The sequence below is a fragment of the Culex quinquefasciatus genome, chromosome 3 (assembly GCF_015732765.1).
Source record: "Culex quinquefasciatus strain JHB chromosome 3, VPISU_Cqui_1.0_pri_paternal, whole genome shotgun sequence".
In the NCBI taxonomy this organism is placed as follows: Eukaryota; Metazoa; Arthropoda; class Insecta; order Diptera; family Culicidae; genus Culex; species Culex quinquefasciatus.
This window is the reverse complement of record NC_051863.1, coordinates 131,905,116-131,922,178: the sequence shown is the minus strand read 5'-3', so window position 1 is coordinate 131,922,178 and position 17,063 is coordinate 131,905,116. Positions and strand designations below refer to the sequence as shown.

The 17,063-nt window shown below is 28.9% G+C and overlaps 1 protein-coding gene and 1 long non-coding RNA gene across 2 annotated transcripts; one reads left to right on the top strand and one right to left on the bottom strand.

Moving 5' to 3' along the window:
- Nucleotides 1-2,012: 2,012 nt before the first annotated feature.
- Nucleotides 2,013-5,842, top strand: LOC119770693. The gene is made up of 2 exons (XR_005278948.1): nucleotides 2,013-2,090; nucleotides 5,755-5,842. It is a non-coding gene; the product is annotated as an uncharacterized LOC119770693 (long non-coding RNA).
- Nucleotides 5,843-9,806: 3,964 nt separating this feature from the next.
- LOC6036558 (ankyrin repeat and MYND domain-containing protein 2) lies at nucleotides 9,807-11,613 on the bottom strand. Its single transcript, XM_001846546.2, has 2 exons — nucleotides 10,609-11,613; nucleotides 9,807-10,543 (listed from the first exon to the last, which is right to left on the bottom strand). The coding sequence occupies exons 1-2, from the start codon at nucleotides 11,453-11,455 to the stop codon at nucleotides 10,122-10,124; spliced, it is 1,269 nt and encodes a 422-aa protein (XP_001846598.2). The 5' UTR covers nucleotides 11,456-11,613; the 3' UTR covers nucleotides 9,807-10,121.
- Between the last annotated feature and the right edge of the window lie 5,450 nt (nucleotides 11,614-17,063).

Sequence of the window (17,063 nt, the reverse complement as noted above, 5' to 3'; positions counted from 1 at the left end):
TCTGTCGGTATTGTTTGTGATGCATATTTTACCTTCATTTTGAAAATCAGGCGTAATAAGCAATGTCTAAAATTGTACGAAATCGAACAGCAGTGATAATTTTCCAAGTCCTACTTTTCTGTTTCCCGCGTATAAAAAAAACCTTTAGTTAAGACTAAAACACATTATTTGAGAATGTTTTCTTAAGTATCACGTATTTTTCCGATTTGTGCTCACACAATAAAAAAATAAGAAAATCCCAAATGTGTTCCATCTAATAATAACACCGACCAACAAAATTTCTGCGCAGGCTCTACTCGAGGGGAAGTATGAAGTTTGGGGTTCCCTGAAACACGTGCAATTTGAATTTTTCAAAAATATTTAGACAAGGCCGAATGGTTTTTCTCCAAAGTTTGTATGGAGAATTAGTGCTGTTCGGTTCTCCTACATATCGCATTCAATTTTTGGATTGTATGCAACAGCGCGCAACCGCCATAATGAATCAATAAAAAATGGGGTTTCCAGCATCGTGTCAGACTGGTCACTTATCCGGAATCAGGCTACGTCCTTTTGAAAAATTACCTCTGAGTTCCAGAATTTCTCTGTAATTCCTCAGTAATTATAGTAATTATTGGCATTTTTATGATGTAAATAATGACGAAATGATCAAAAAAATATAAACTTTCTAAAATGGAATATTGTCCGTTTCTTTCAAATGTATACGCCGCGCGGCATTTCAGAATATGCCATAGACATTGTTGCCAGCGATTTTCTGCACTTTTGGTGCAATATAAAACATACCTGACAACAATGCCAGGCGATTCGAAGAAGAAGATCAACAATAACAAAACGCGCAGTATGGGATTTGCCAGCACGCATTTGCCGAAAGTGCGGCGCGTCGTTTCGAGGCTGGTTTGCCGCGTGTCTTTCTCGGGAATACGCGCAATAAAAAAAACACTAAGAATCAATTTTCGATTTTGGAACAAAATGAAAAAAGGTAAAAAAAAAACAATTCAAGAAAAAAACGAAAAATAAGGCTTTGATAATATGATTAAATAAGTTGGCAATGATGGATTTTGATAGTCATAGTTTTTCATGTTAAAATCAGATTTAAGGTGTTCAAATTTTATGTTTAAATCAAATGAACCATCAATAAGGCTGCTGACATAGTTTTTAAGAAAAAAAAACAGTTTGTATAATTAGTTTATTAAATTTATAAGCTTTTTAACATAATACATACACATTTTAGGTAAAATTGTTAAAAGGCAGAATTTTGCCCGAAATTCGTTAAAACTAGTTTTGTTTATAATATTATCGATTCATATTACATTTTACACTGAATTCGAAGCACGAATGAAAAGTTTTTACACTTTATGTAAAATTTGTTCTACTGAAAATGCTTTTAAATTTGAAGATGTTTTTGAATTATGTTTCAAAAATATATAATATTTATTATTTACAAACTAATTTTCCCTTCTCCTGTCTAAAGAATCCGAAAATGCATTCCGGTTTCCGATTAGAAATCGTATTTATTGAGAAAATCATGACACTTTGAGAGTATTAAAATAATACTATTCATCAACATTTTCCTAATTAAAGTAAACTAACTTTTTAAACTTGACTACATTTTATTAAAACTTCTTCTTGAAGTACTTTGATCGCTTCTCTACCACGGTCAGTATGATTCCTTACCAGTTACCCCGTTTTACTGTACATTTTAGAAAGTTTATTTTGACAGGTTTAAACAAATTGGTGATTTTAAGGCTTTGGTTTCTGTTTTACCATAATATGTAGCATTATGTGTGCGTGTTTTTTTTTTTTTTTCAATATTTACACGGAAAATCGACATTAGTCTTAAAAGACTTATTTTAAGTCTTTTTTGAAGTTTAGTCGGGATGTCAGAATAAAGCCTAAAATTTAGTCTTTTTTTGGGCCTAATTTTTAGTCTTTTTTTAGAACTTGGTGCAAAACTAAGAAAAAGACTACATTTTAGGCTGTACTATAATGTTTTGGCTCACGTTGTGACATGTCAAATCAGAAATCTCAAGTCAAGACTTTTGTTTGTGTCTTGTTCCGGGTTATATTTCGGGAGGAATTTGGCCAGCAGCTAGGTAAGTTGTGGTGCCTTTTTTGCAGGAAGGAACCGGTCGGTGTGAGCGAGCTGGCCGATAGGTGTTTCCGCGGGAGATTGCGTACGTTCCTCCAGTGGAGGAGGAGGATGAAACTGCGGGTGCTGAATGTTCCGCTCAAGTGATCAGGAAGAGGACGGAATATTCAACTCCCGGCGGCTTCTAGACGGTAGACAACGGCAGCAGCGGAAAAGGAGTACGAAAGTGAAGAGGTATTTGTATCCGCCGGAAGTTGTTACGTCGTGTTTATGAACGCTGGAGGAGGTGCATTTTGAACGCGGGTTGTGAAGACGAAAAAGCTCAAAATCCATCCGCCGGGGATTCCAAAGTGGAAGTGGAAGAAGACGCAGAAGCGGAAGGGGACGATGACCGGAACGATGTGAGCGGTGATTGGGGTCGGAGGAAGTTTGTGGTGGTGGTGGTGGTGGTGGTGGTGGTGGTGGTGTGTGTGTGTGTGTGTGTGTGTGTGTGTGTGTGTGTGTGTGTGCAAAATTTTGAGAAAATTAAAAATTTAAAAATTTTAAAATTTTAAAATTTTAAAATTTAAAAATTCAAAAATTTAAAAATTTAAAAATTTAAAAATTTAAAAATTTAAAAATTTAAAAATTTAAAAATTTAAAAATTTAAAAATTTAAAATTTTAAAATTTAAATTTTTAAAATTTAAAATTTAAAATTTAAAAATTTAAAATTTAAAATTTAAAATTTAAAATTTAAAATTTAAAATTTCAAATTTCAAATTTCAAAATTTCAAAATTTCAAATTTCAAAATTTCAGGGTTTCAAAATTTCAAAATTTCAAAATTTCAAAATTTCAAAATTTCAAAATTTCAAAATTTCAAATTTCAAAATTTAAAATTTCAAATTTCAAAATTTCAAAATTTCAAATTTCAAAATTTCAAATTTAAAATTTAAAATTTAAAATTTAAAATTTAAAATTTAAAATTTAAATTTAAAATTTAAAAAAATTTAAAATTTAAAATTTAAAATTTAAAATTTAAAATTTAAAATTTAAAAATTTAAAATTTTTAAAATTTAAAATTTAAAATTTAGGGTTTAAAATTTAAAATTTAAAATTTAAAATTTAAAATTTAAATTAAAATTTAAAATTTAAAATTTTTAAAATTTAAAATTTAAATTTAAAATTTAAAATTTAAAATTTAAAATTTAAAATTTAAAATTTAAAATTTAAAAATTTAAAAATTTAAAAATTTAAAAATTTAAAAATTTAAAAATTTAAAAATTAAAAATTTAAAAATTTGAAAATTTAAAAATAAAAATTTAAAAATTTAAAGATTTAAAAATTCTTAAATTCTTAAATTCTTAAATTCTTAAATTCTTAAATTCTTAAATTCTTAAATTCTTAAATTCTTAAATTCTTAAATTCTTAAATTCTTAAATTCTTAAATTCTTAAATTCTTAAATTCTTAAATTCTTAAATTCTTAAATTCTTAAATTCTTAAATTCTTAAATTCTTAAATTCTTAAATTCTTAAATTCTTAAATTCTTAAATTCTTAAATTCTTAAATTCGTAAATTCTTAAATTCTTAAATTCTTAAATTCTTAAATTCTCAAATTCTTAAATTCTTAAATTCTTAAATTCTTAAATTCTTAAATTCTTAAATTCTTAAATTCTTAAATTCTTAAATTCTTAAATTCTTAAATTCTTAAATTCTTAAATTCTTAAATTCTTAAATTCTTAAATTCTTAAATTCTTAAATTCTTAAATTCTTAAATTCTTAAATTCTTAAATTCTTAAATTCTTAAATTCTTAAATTCTTAAATTCTTAAATTCTTAAATTCTTAAATTCTTAAATTCTTAAATTCTTAAATTCTTAAATTCTTAAATTCTTAAATTCTTAAATTCTTAAATTCTTAAATTCTTAAATTCTTAAATTCTTAAATTCTTAAATTCTTAAATTCTTAAATTCTTAAATTAAATTCTTAAATTCTTAAATTCTTAAATTCTTAAATTCTTAAATTCTTAAATTCTTAAATTCTTAAATTCTTAAATTCTTAAATTCTTAAATTCTTAAATTCTTAAATTCTTAAATTCTTAAATTCTTAAATTCTTAAATTCTTAAATTCTTAAATTCTTAAATTCTTAAATTCTTAAATTCTTAAATTCTTAAATTCTTAAATTCTTAAATTCTTAAATTCTTAAATTCTTAAATTCTTAAATTCTTAAATTCTTAAATTCTTAAATTCTTAAATTCTTAAATTCTTAAATTCTTAAATTCTTAAATTCTTAAATTCTTAAATTCTTAAATTCTTAAATTCATAAATTCTTAAATTCATAAATTCATAAATTCTTAAATTCTTAAATTCTTAAATTCTTAAATTCTTAAATTCTTAAATTCTTAAATTCTTAAACTCTTAAATTCTTAAATTCTTCAATTCTTCAATTCTTTAATTCTTCAATTCTTAAATTCTTAAATTCTTAAATTCTTAAATTCTTAAATTCTTAAATTCTTAAATTCTTAAATTCTTAAATTCTTAAATTCTTAAATTCTTAAATTCTTAAATTCTTAAATTCTTAAATTCTTAAATTCTTAAATTCTTAAATTCTTAAATTCTTAAATTCTTAAATTCTTAAATTCTTAAATTCTTAAATTCTTAAATTCTTAAATTCTTAAATTCTTAAATTCTTAAATTCTTAAATTCTTAAATTCTTAAATTCTTAAATTCTTAAATTCTTAAATTCTTAAATTCTTAAATTCTTAAATTCTTAAATTCTTAAATTCTTAAATTCTTAAATTCTTAAATTCTTAAATTCTTAAATTCTTAAATTCTTAAATTCTTAAATTCTTAAATTCTTAAATTCTTAAATTCTTAAATTCTTAAATTCTTAAATTATTAAATTCTTAAATTCTTAAATTCTTAAATTCTTAAATTCTTAAATTCTTAAATTCTTAAATTCTTAAATTCTTAAATTCTTAAATTCTTAAATTCTTAAATTCTTAAATTCTTAAATTCTTAAATTCTTAAATTCTTAAATTCTTAAATTCTCATATTCTTAAATTCTTAAATTCTTAAATTCTTAAATTCTTAAATTCTTAAATTCTTAAATTCTTAAATTCTTAAATTCTTAAATTCTTAAATTCTTAAATTCTTAAATTCTTAAATTCTTAAATTCTTAAATTCTTAAATTCTTAAATTCTTAAATTCTTAAATTCTTAAATTCTTAAATTCTTAAATTCTTAAATTCTTAAATTCTTAAATTCTTAAATTCTTAAATTCTTAAATTCTTAAATTCTTAAATTCTTAAATTCTTAAATTCTTAAATTCTTAAATTCTTAAATTCTTAAATTCTTAAATTCTTAAATTCTTAAATTCTTAAATTCTTAAATTCTTAAATTCTTAAATTCTTAAATTCTTAAATTCTTAAATTCTTAAATTCTTAAATTCTTAAATTCTTAAATTCTTAAATTCTTAAATTCTTAAATTCTTAAATTCTTAAATTCTTAAATTCTTAAATTCTTAAATTCTTAAATTCTTCAATTCTTAAAGTCAGATCTTCAAAAAATTGAACTTGTCAAACTACGCCAATCCAGTTTTGAGCTAAACTCTTAAATGAAATCACCCATTTTTAAAATAACTATCAAACTCTCACAACTCATCTTCAAAATATTGATTTTTTTATTTTCAGGTTAAAGCTGTACTCATCCGTGAATCTGTCGTATGCCGAAATTACCGAATTACCGAATAAAAACATTTTTATAATTTTTTTGAGAATATATAACAATATTTTATTTTCTACCGTTTATTCCCGCCATTTTGATCCCCTTGGCTTTTCAGGCATAAAATAAGTCTTAATCAAGTTCCGCCATCTTGGATTATGTCCGCTTTGATTCCCTCCCATTTCCTGCAAAAGCCTAAAAAATAGTCTTTTAAACCTTAAAATAAGTCTTTTTAGGCCTAAAAATAAGTCTTAATCAAGTTCCGCCATCTTGGATTATTTCCGCTTTGACCCCTCCCATTCCCTGAAAAAGCCTAAAAATTAGTCTTTTAAACCTTAAAATAAGTCTTTTTAGGCCTAAAATTAAGTCTTAATCAAGTTCCGCCATCTTGGATTATTTCCGCTTTGACCCCTCCCATTCCCTGCAAAAGCCTAAAAATTAGTCTTTTAAACCTTAAAATAAGTCTTTTTAGGCCTAAAAATAAGTCTTAATCAAGTTCCGCCATCTTGGATTGTGTCCGCTTGGACCCCTACCGTTTCTTGCAAAAGCCTAAAAAATAGTCTTTTAAACCTATAAATAAGTCTTTTAAGGCCTAAAAATAAGTCTTAATCAAGTTCCGCCATCTTGGATTTTGTCCGCTCTGATCCCCTCGCATTCTCGGAAAAGACTAAAATTTAGGCTTTTTGACGATAACATTAAGCCTAAAATTTAGCCTTTTTGTACTAAAACGAAACTAGTCTTTTTAAGACTAACCCATCATTAGGCTTAAAAAGACTTAACACGGTTAGGTTCGATAAAGCCTAATTTTAAGTCTTAAAAGACTAATGTCGGCTTTGCGTTTAAAAATTTAAAAATTTAAAAATTTAAAAATTTAAAAATTTAAAAATTTAAAAATGTAAAAATTTAAACATTTAAAAATTTAAAAATTTAAAAATTTAAAAATTTAAAAATTTAAAAATTTAAAAATTTAAAAATTTAAAAATTTAAAAATTTAAAAATAAAAATTTAAAAATTTAAAGATTTAAAAATTCTTAAATTCTTAAATTCTTAAATTCTTAAATTCTTAAATTCTTAAATTCTTAAATTCTTAAATTCTTAAATTCTTAAATTCTTAAATTCTTAAATTCTTAAATTCTTAAATTCTTAAATTCTTAAATTCTTAAATTCTTAAATTCTTAAATTCTTAAATTCTTAAATTCTTAAATTCTTAAATTCTTAAATTCTTAAATTCTTAAATTCTTAAATTCTTAAATTCTTAAATTCTTAAATTCTTAAATTCTTAAATTCTTAAATTCTTAAATTCTTAAATTCTTAAATTCTTAAATTCTTAAATTCTTAAATTCTTAAATTCTTAAATTCTTAAATTCTTAAATTCTTAAATTCTTAAATTCTTAAATTCTTAAATTCTTAAATTCTTAAATTCTTAAATTCTTAAATTCTTAAATTCTTAAATTCTTAAATTCTTAAATTCTTAAATTCTTAAATTCTTAAATTCTTAAATTCTTAAATTCTTAAATTCTTAAATTCTTAAATTCTTAAATTCTTAAATTCTTAAATTCTTAAATTCTTAAATTCTTAAATTCTTAAATTCTTAAATTCTTAAATTCTTAAATTCTTAAATTCTTAAATTCTTAAATTCTTAAATTCTTAAATTCTTAAATTCTTAAATTCTTAAATTCTTAAATTCTTAAATTCTTAAATTCTTAAATTCTTAAATTCTTAAATTCTTAAATTCTTAAATTCTTAAATTCTTAAATTCTTAAATTCTTAAATTCTTAAATTCTTAAATTCTTAAATTCTTAAATTCTTAAATTCTTAAATTCTTAAATTCTTAAATTCTTAAATTCTTAAATTCTTAAATTCTTAAATTCTTAAATTCTTAAATTCTTAAATTCTTAAATTCTTAAATTCTTAAATTCTTAAATTCTTAAATTCTTAAATTCTTAAATTCTTAAATTCTTAAATTCTTAAATTCTTAAATTCTTAAATTCTTAAATTCTTAAATTCTTAAATTCTTAAATTCTTAAATTCTTAAATTCTTAAATTCTTAAATTCTTAAATTCTTAAATTCTTAAATTCTTAAATTCTTAAATTCTTAAATTCTTAAATTCTTAAATTCTTAAATTCTTAAATTCTTAAATTCTTAAATTCTTAAATTCTTAAATTCTTAAATTCTTAAATTCTTAAATTCTTAAATTCTTAAATTCTTAAATTCTTAAATTCTTAAATTCTTAAATTCTTAAATTCTTAAATTCTTAAATTCTTAAATTCTTAAATTCTTAAATTCTTAAATTCTTAAATTCTTAAATTCTTAAATTCTTAAATTCTTAAATTCATAAATTCTTAAATTCTTAAATTCTTAAATTCTTAAATTCTTAAATTCTTAAATTCTTAAATTCTTCAATTCTTCAATTCTTCAATTCTTCAATTCTTAAATTCTTAAAGTCAGATCTTCAAAAAATTGAACTTGTCAAACTACGCCAATCCAGTTTTGAGCTAAACTCTTAAATGAAATCACCCATTTTTAAAATAACTATCAAACTCTCACAACTCATCTTCAAAATATTGATTTTTTTATTTTCAGGTTAAAGCTGTACTCATCCGTGAATCTGTCGTATGCCGAAATTACCGAATAACCGAATAAAAACATTTTTATAATTTTTTTGAGAATATATAACAATATTTTATTTTCTACCGTTTATTCCCGCCATTCTGATCCCCTAGGCTTTTCAGGCATAAAATAAGTCTTAATCAAGTTCCGCCATCTTGGATTATGTCCGCTTTGATTCCCTCCCATTTCCTGCAAAAGCCTAAAAAATAGTCTTTTAAACCTTAAAATAAGTCTTTTTAGGCCTAAAAATAAGTCTTAATCAAGTTCCGCCATCTTGGATTATTTCCGCTTTGACCCCTCCCATTCCCTGCAAAAGCCTAAAAATTAGTCTTTTAAACCTTAAAATAAGTCTTTTTAGGCCTAAAAATAAGTCTTAATCAAGTTCCGCCATCTTGGATTATTTCCGCTTTGACCCCTCCCATTCCCTGCAAAAGCCTAAAAATTAGTCTTTTAAACCTTAAAATAAGTCTTTTTAGGCCTAAAAATAAGTCTTAATCAAGTTCCGCCATCTTGGATTGTGTCCGCTTGGACCCCTACCGTTTCTTGCAAAAGCCTAAAAAATAGTCTTTTAAACCTATAAATAAGTCTTTTAAGGCCTAAAAATAAGTCTTAATCAAGTTCCGCCATCTTGGATTTTGTCCGCTCTGATCCCCTCGCATTCTCGGAAAAGACTAAAATTTAGGCTTTTTGACGATAACATTAAGCCTAGAATTTAGCCTTTTTGTACTAAAACGAAACTAGTCTTTTTAAGACTAACCCATCATTAGGCTTAAAAAGACTTAACACGGTTAGGTTCGATAAAGCCTAATTTTAAGTCTTAAAAGACTAATGTCGGCTTTGCGTGTACTGCAAAGGCTACACGCAGAAAAATAAGTCATATTTGAATCAACAAAACGTTTTGTTGATTTGAAAATCAATATTTTTGTTGAATCAACGCTAAACGTCAAAGCAGCTTTTTCAAAACAACAAAAGACTTTTGTGGAATCGGTAAAATCAAGGTTTGTTTCAACGCAAAATCGGCGTTGATTATATTCAACAAAAAAATTGTTGATTCAAACCTCGTACAGGCTGATTCTACAAAACTTTTTTCTGCGTGTAGAAAAGGCTGCAGCCATATTATCTAGCTCGACAAAATTCATATTCGCCGAGATGTATGCAACGTACACGACTGCTTCTTCATTCGTTAGATGCACGGTAAAGAGAGTTTAACGATTATTCTACTAAGACTAGATATGTTTCCAGCAGATCGTGTGGAAGACAGAACAAAGCTGCACAGGTAATTTTACTGAAAGTTTTTCAAAATGTTAGCACCAATAAATTGCTGGATAAGAAAGTTAAACAGCAATGTTAAGATATTTGGTTTTTTTGCTCAATTTGTGAAAGGATTCCTCAATTAAATCAAATAAGTTCTTGGTAGGTATATTCTGTTCTGTTTTATTGACATTCAAAAGATAGCAAATGACACTTACAAATTCTACGTTACATAGAATGATTGACTGCTTACTGGTTTAGTACATATTTCCCAACTTTAGTAAGTTTCCCTTTAGTTCTCCTTTCTCCTCACAATAGTTTAGTATCGTCTGATTCTTTTACTTTTATTCTCCAATTACGGTGCGATTTATTCCTTCGCCCTCTAAAAAAGTGTGTGTGTTTTACAAATGCTTGCCCCTCATCGCTTGTTTTTTTTGCCCCTCATCGCTTGTACTTCCTCGCCCTTGGTCCATCTTAACTCGCCACGAGCTTTTGCAGCTGCTCGCTGATTTCGGCCGAATCAATCTCCTTCTTGGCATCCTTGCCACCGGTTTGTCCCTGCGCGCCAGCCGTGGGCGCCACCGGCCGGGCACAGACCTTCTTGTGCATGAACCAGTGCAGCCGCTGGCACTCGCGGTCACAGTATTGCACCTCCTTGCACTTGGAGCACTTTTTGTCGGGCTTTTCCTCGCCGCACGAGCTGCAGAAGGAAATCGTGTCCTGGAAGCCACGCTGCCCGTTGATGGCCGCTTTGATGATCTCGAGGGCGCACGCCGGATTTTCCTTGCTCGCGAGCTGCGTCACCACCTGGCGGAAGATGGTGCACTCTCGGAACGGGAACTCGCGCACACACTCGCGGATCGTCGCCTCGATGTACTCCAGGGAGCCGTCCTTGCCTGTGGGTGGGAGGGGGATGGGAATTACAACATGTTGATTTAGAAACATTACAACCAGAACTGACCCAACTTGAGTACCCGCTTCGCAAAGAGTTCCACAAAGTCCAGGCTTTTCTGGTCCTTGGCGCTTGTTCCCTCCTTGTCGGCCTTGTCCTTTCGCGCCAAAAAGTAGTCCCGGCACTTGGCGATCTCGTTCAAAAAGTATCCCAAATAGTGGAACTTGAACGCCATCACCTCGTTGACCTCGGTCCGGCGCTTCATCTCCCGCTCCATCATCTCATCCAGTGCTATTTTAAGCCGCTTCAAATCCTCCCCAAAGAGTCCGTACTTTTGCAGATTCAACGCGATCCGCACCGGATGAATGTTGATCTGCATCACAAACTTGTGGAAGCCCTCGAGGTGCACCACCGGCAGCAACGGGTCACTCGCCGGGCTCTTCGTAAAGTGCTCCACCTCCTTGACCGGAACAAAGTTGTTGATCGTGGCCACGACCTGATGATTCGCTACAAACGCCGCCATCTGGGACGCCGTCCTGCCCACCGAATTGACCGCGTTCGGATTAGCCCCGGCCAGCAGCAGCTTCACGCACACGTCCACACTTCCGGACAGCGCTCCAAAGTGCAGCGCCGTGTAGTTGTACTCGTGCTTGCCGGAATTCACGTCCGCGCCCTGGTCCAGCAGCAGCTGCACGGCTTCCTTATTCCCCTTATAAGCAGCATGCTGCAGCGGAGTCATCCCATTCTCGTCCACAAAGTCCACACTCTGCTTGAACTGTCCAAGAACCAGCTTCAACTCGCTCACTTCGTTCTTCGAGATCCGGTCGAAGATCTGCTGCTGATCCGCCGTCAGAACCACCTTCGGTTTCTGCTGCTGCTGCTCCTTGGCCGCCGGTTTCTCCTCGGTCGCGGACATTGTGTGGGCGTGTGTGCGGGTAACTTGTACAGATTCCACTTGGAACGGATTGCTGGCACCGTAGAAAAAAGCAGATTATTTTTCTCACGCACAAAAGTCTTCACTGATGGTGGCCGCCGACGAAAAAGTAAACATGCGCTTTTGATTCCTTTAATTTTGGACAGCTGTCAAAAGAGATGAGGTATTAGAATGAGAAGAAGTACTAGAAGGTGAAGTACTAGAATGAGAAGTACTAGAATTTTAAAAAAGGTCTGTGTCACGACTATGAAAAATCTGTAACGATTTTAATTTTAAAAAATCTAATGCTTTTTTAAGTGCATCTCCACCGCAGAGATCTAATTGCGTGGCAAACCTGTCGGTTGGATCCCCAGTTTTAACTTTGCTCCGTAGCTAATACACGTTTCCGCATCGCTGGGAGCAAATTTGGCTACTGAATCAAGCCCACCGCGGGGATCTAATTTATTAATTGGGTACTAAAGCCCTATGTAAATTTTTATGTACAACGGTAAAAAACACGATTAAAAACCATTTCTGACCACTTTTTTCATTTTAATGCAAAAAATTTTTTTTACAAGACAACATTTTTTCGATGAATCAACTATGGTCCCCTTGGAACGAGCTGTCAAGTAGGAGCTTTTCTGTCAAGAAGGACCGCGAGGTTAATTTTTCAAAATTGATTTAAAAATCCATTTTAAACTCTTTGTGGTCGTACGAAGGGTCATTGTACTCAGAAAAATAAGCTTTATCGCTGTGAACAATAATATCAGCAATCTAAGCTTCATTTTAGGACCCAATTTTTTAATTTTTGCCGTTTTGTTGATCAAAATCAATGAAACCATGTTCTAGCATGATAGAACATCCTTCCAATTGCATTATATGTCCTTATTGTTTGCATACATCAATAAAATATCATTTTCAAATTTTTAAAAGAATTCATCCGATTTGCTCCCGACATGTTTGCACCCCAACTTTCACACCGCGGGTAGCAAAACTAAAGTTAAATTAGCCTTCGAGTTCATTTAGCGAAGAAAAAGTTCATCGGGGATCCGTCGAGTAGCCAAGATAGTTGCTTGAGAAGTCCCCGAGCTGCCGGAGGCTATTTTTTCAACGATTTTTAGAATTATTTGTATTTGTTTTGGTTGAAGATGCATTTATTTTGATTATCAAATTTTAATCAAAATTAAAGAAACCTGTTCGGCGGGACCGTGGTGTAGGGGTAAGCGTGGTTGCCTCTCACTCAGTCGGCCTGGGTTCGATCCCAGAAGGTCCCGGTGGCAAATTTTGAGACGAGATTTGTCTGATCACGCCTTCCGTCGGACAGGGAAGTAAATGTTGGTCCCGGACTAACCTAGAGGTTAGGTCGTTAGCTCAGTCCAGGTGTAGGAGTCGTCTCCCTGGGTCCTGTCTCGGTGGAGTCGCTGGTAGGCAGTTGGACTAACAATCTAAAGGTCGTCAGTTCGAATCCCGGGGTACATGGAAGCTAAGGTGTAAAAAGAGGTTTGCAATTGCCTCAACAATCAAGCCTTCGGACACCTAGTTTCGAGTAGGAATCTCGTAATCGAGAACGCCAAGGCAATGCTGTAGAGCAGCGATTCTCAACCTTCTTCTAGGTTGGTACCCCCTACCATGTAAATCAAGTAGGCCCGGTACCCCCGTTGAGAATAGCTGCTGTAGAGCGAATAATTTGATTTGATTTGTAATTTGGTTCAAAACGACTTTATTAAATTGAAAAATTGTGGAATTTATCATTTTTTAGTATTTTTGAAATAAAAAAAAATATTTAATAAAAGCAAATCAACACAGAAAATTTAAACATTAATGTTCAAAATTTAAAAATAACTAAACCAATTTGAACATTTTTAAATTATGTATTCAAATTTAAATATATTTATGTAATTGGGCCAATGAGAGTTTTTAAACAAATGGTGTATCTTGCTCACGTCAGTGGGGAGTAAGATAAAATTACAAATACATTTTTTTTTTTCATTTCATTTAAAAATATTTTGAGTTGTTGTTCCCTAAAGGCTGATACGCAGATCGGAAGGAACGCAAAACTCCATATAAAAAACGCCTAAGAAAGATTTTTCTTAAGCGGTACGCAGCTAAAAAGTAACAAAAACGAAAAGTGGCGTATGACGTTTCTTCGCGCCGTGCTTGTTTGCAATATGTTCTGATGAAAAAATCGAAGAATTGGAATTTTCCTTTTTGAATGCGACTGAATATTACAAACGTTTTAATAATCTTGTACAGCCATCCCACATATTCGGAACACCCACATATTCGGAACACTTTTGTGGTAATTTGGCAATAGGATGCAAAATGCAACTTTTCTGCCGACCCTGCTATTTTTAGGACCTTTATTCGGACATTCTCTTGCTGTTTTACTAGCAAAAGTAGTACTTTTTAAACAAAAACTGCATTTCCAGACTATTTTATCCAGAGCAGCAAAACACTGCCTCCAAATTGCCTGTTCCATAATTGTGGGATGTTATTGTGCTTCCCACAATTGTGGAACACCAGAATTTAACTGATATTTTCACAAAAAAGTTATCAGACCATTCATAAAACATTACTAAGCATGAGTTTTATTGGTTTCAGAGTGCGAAGTCATTATTTTGTAAAAAATATGTACTCCTGGAGAGAAAAAGAAAGTTTGTTTACATCGTAAGAAAAAAGTGTTCCGAATTTGTGGATTTCAAGGGTCAGTGCTTTTCTTTGAAAATTTGATATAAAACGTAAAAATGTACAGCCAGTCTATACATCAATCGAAAGATTGCAAGAAAAGCTTTCACGTGAAGGTAAAAGCAAATCATTATGTTCAATTATCGGTTTTCTATGATTTGTTGAACATTGGCCGATCTGTAAACTGTTCCGAATAAGAGGGATGACTGTATTCGATATAATAATATTGAAAATCCCTGCTGAATCTCAAAATGCAGAATTTTGAAATTTAAAGGGCAGGTATAGTTTTTTGGTCGAAATGGAGTAAAAAAAGAAGTTGTCTTTATAGCTGTCGGCCCACATGTCGGCCAATATTGCTAGTACCAACCAGCGACCTCTGGTTGTTTAGTAAAAAACACGATTAAAAACCATTTCGTATCACTTTTTTTCATTTTAATGCAAAATTTTTTTTTTCGACTAGACAACATTTTTTCAATTGATCAACTATGGTCCCCTTTGAACGAGCTGTCAAGTAGGAGCTTTTCTGTCAAGAAGGACCGCGAGGTTAATTTTTCAAAATTGATTTAAAAATCCATTTTAAACTCTTTGTGATCGTACAAAGGGTCATTGTACTCAGAAAAATTAGCTTTATCGCTGTAAACAATAATATTAGCAATCTAAGCTTCATTTTAGGACCCAATTGATCCACAGGGACGGGATCGAAATGAAGTAAACCAGAGTGAAAGAAAAAACTTGACAATCATCATACAAATATCTATTTTCTGACTGAAAATCTCAATAATAAAAAAATCTTAAATTTAGAAATTCAAAATAAAAAAATATGCAGAATTGAATAATAATTTTAATATTAAAGTATTTATAAATTCAAGAGCTGAGGAGCGGCTGTGGCTGAATGGTTACGGTGTTCGCTTTGTAAGCGAATGGTTCTGGGTTCGATTCCCATCTGCTCCTATCGAGAAAGTTAAGGACATAGAAATACTTGAAATGCTGAATATGAACGAAAAATCAAAGTAGCTTGTGGCGGGGTTCGAACCCCCGTCCTTTGGATTGGTAAGCAAAAATGCTAACCACTAGGCCATGGCGACTTGGTGAGCCTAGACTGGAATTAGGAATACTGTTACAACCAACAACGCCTTTCGAGGTGTATCCTAGGGTTCTACCTCTCCTACTAACATTGAGTCCAAAACCTCCTACAAACATCTATACCACTAAGGTGACGTAGGGGTCCTTGCGCACTTTAGATAGGTGTTTACTAACGATCCTCCCCTTCCTGAGGATAGCTTGGACCCGGCCAGGACCCCCTTATGCCCTGGGTAGTATTACACACTCATCAAAGATGAAGACATGGTATCTCCCGTGTTGGATTATTGTTCCGGATGAGGGTCTAATACAACCAGACCAAACAGTGGGATAAGCGTTGTGGAGCCTTCCGGTGGTGGGGCGTCCTCCAAATGCTAATGCTAATGCTAATGCTAATTTATAAATTCAAGAGCTCAACATTTAAAAAAATTCAAAAATTTCAATGTAAAATCCAGAAATTTCGAAAATACAGATTTACGAAAAACCAGAAAATCTAATATCAAAAACACTATTTTTATCAAAAATTTAAAAAAACAAATTCAAAATCAGGAATTTGAAAATTTAAAAAATTAAGAATTAAAGAATTTGGGTATTTAAGAATTAAAGAATTGAAGAATTAAAGAATTGAAGGATTGAAGAATTGCAGGATTGAAGAATTGAAGAATTGAAGAATTGAAGAATTGAAGAATTGAAGAATTGAAGAGTTGAAGAATTGAAGAATTGAAGAATTGAAGAATATTAGAATATAAGAATTTAAGAATTTAAGAATTTAAGAATTTAAGAATTTAAGAATTTAAGAATTTAAGAATTTAAGAATTTAAGAATTTAAGAATTTAAGAATTTAAGAATTTAAGAATTTAAGAATTTAAATTTAAGAATTTAAATTTAAGAATTTAAGAATTTAAATTTAAGAATTTAAGAATTTAAGAATTTAAATTTAAATTTAAGAATTTAAATTTAAGAATTTAAATTTAAATTTAAGAATTTAAATTTAAGAATTTAAAATTTAAAATTTAAAATTTAAGAATTTAAGAATTTAAGAATTTAAATTTAAGAATTTAAGAATTTAAATTTAAGAATTTAAGAATTTAAGAATTTAAGAATTTAAGAATTTAAGAATTTAAGAATTTAAAATTTAAAATTTAAGAATTTAAATTTAAATTTAAGAATTTAAATTTAAATTTAAGAATTTAAGAATTTAAGAATTTAAGAAATTTAAGAATTTAAATTTAAGAATTTAAAATTTAAGAATTTAAATTTAAATTTAAAATTTAAAATTTAAGAATTTAAGAATTTAAAATTTAAAATTTAAGAATTTAGAATTTAAAATTTAAATTTAAGAATTTAAGAATTTAAGAATTTAAATTTAAGAATTTAAGAATTTAAGAATTTAAAATTTAAATTTAAATTTAAATTTAAGAATTTAAGAATTTAAATTTAAGAATTTAAAATTTAAGAATTTAAATTTAAATTTAAGAATTTAAATTTAAATTTAAATTTAAATTTAAATTTAAGAATTTAAGAATTTAAGAATTTAAGAATTTAAAATTTAAAATTTAAAATTTAAATTTAAGAATTTAAGAATTTAAAATTTAAATTTAAGAATTTAAATTTAAGAATTTAAAATTTAAAATTTAAAATTTAAAATTTAAGAATTTAAATTTAAAGAATTTAAATTTAAAATTTAAGAATTTAAAATTTAAGAATTTAAATTTAAGAATTTAAGAATTTAAGAATTTAAGAATTTAGAATTTAAGAATTTAAGAATTTAAGAATTTAAAATTTAAATTTAAGAATTTAAATTTAAAATTTAAATTTAAATTTAAATTTAAATTTAAGAATTTAA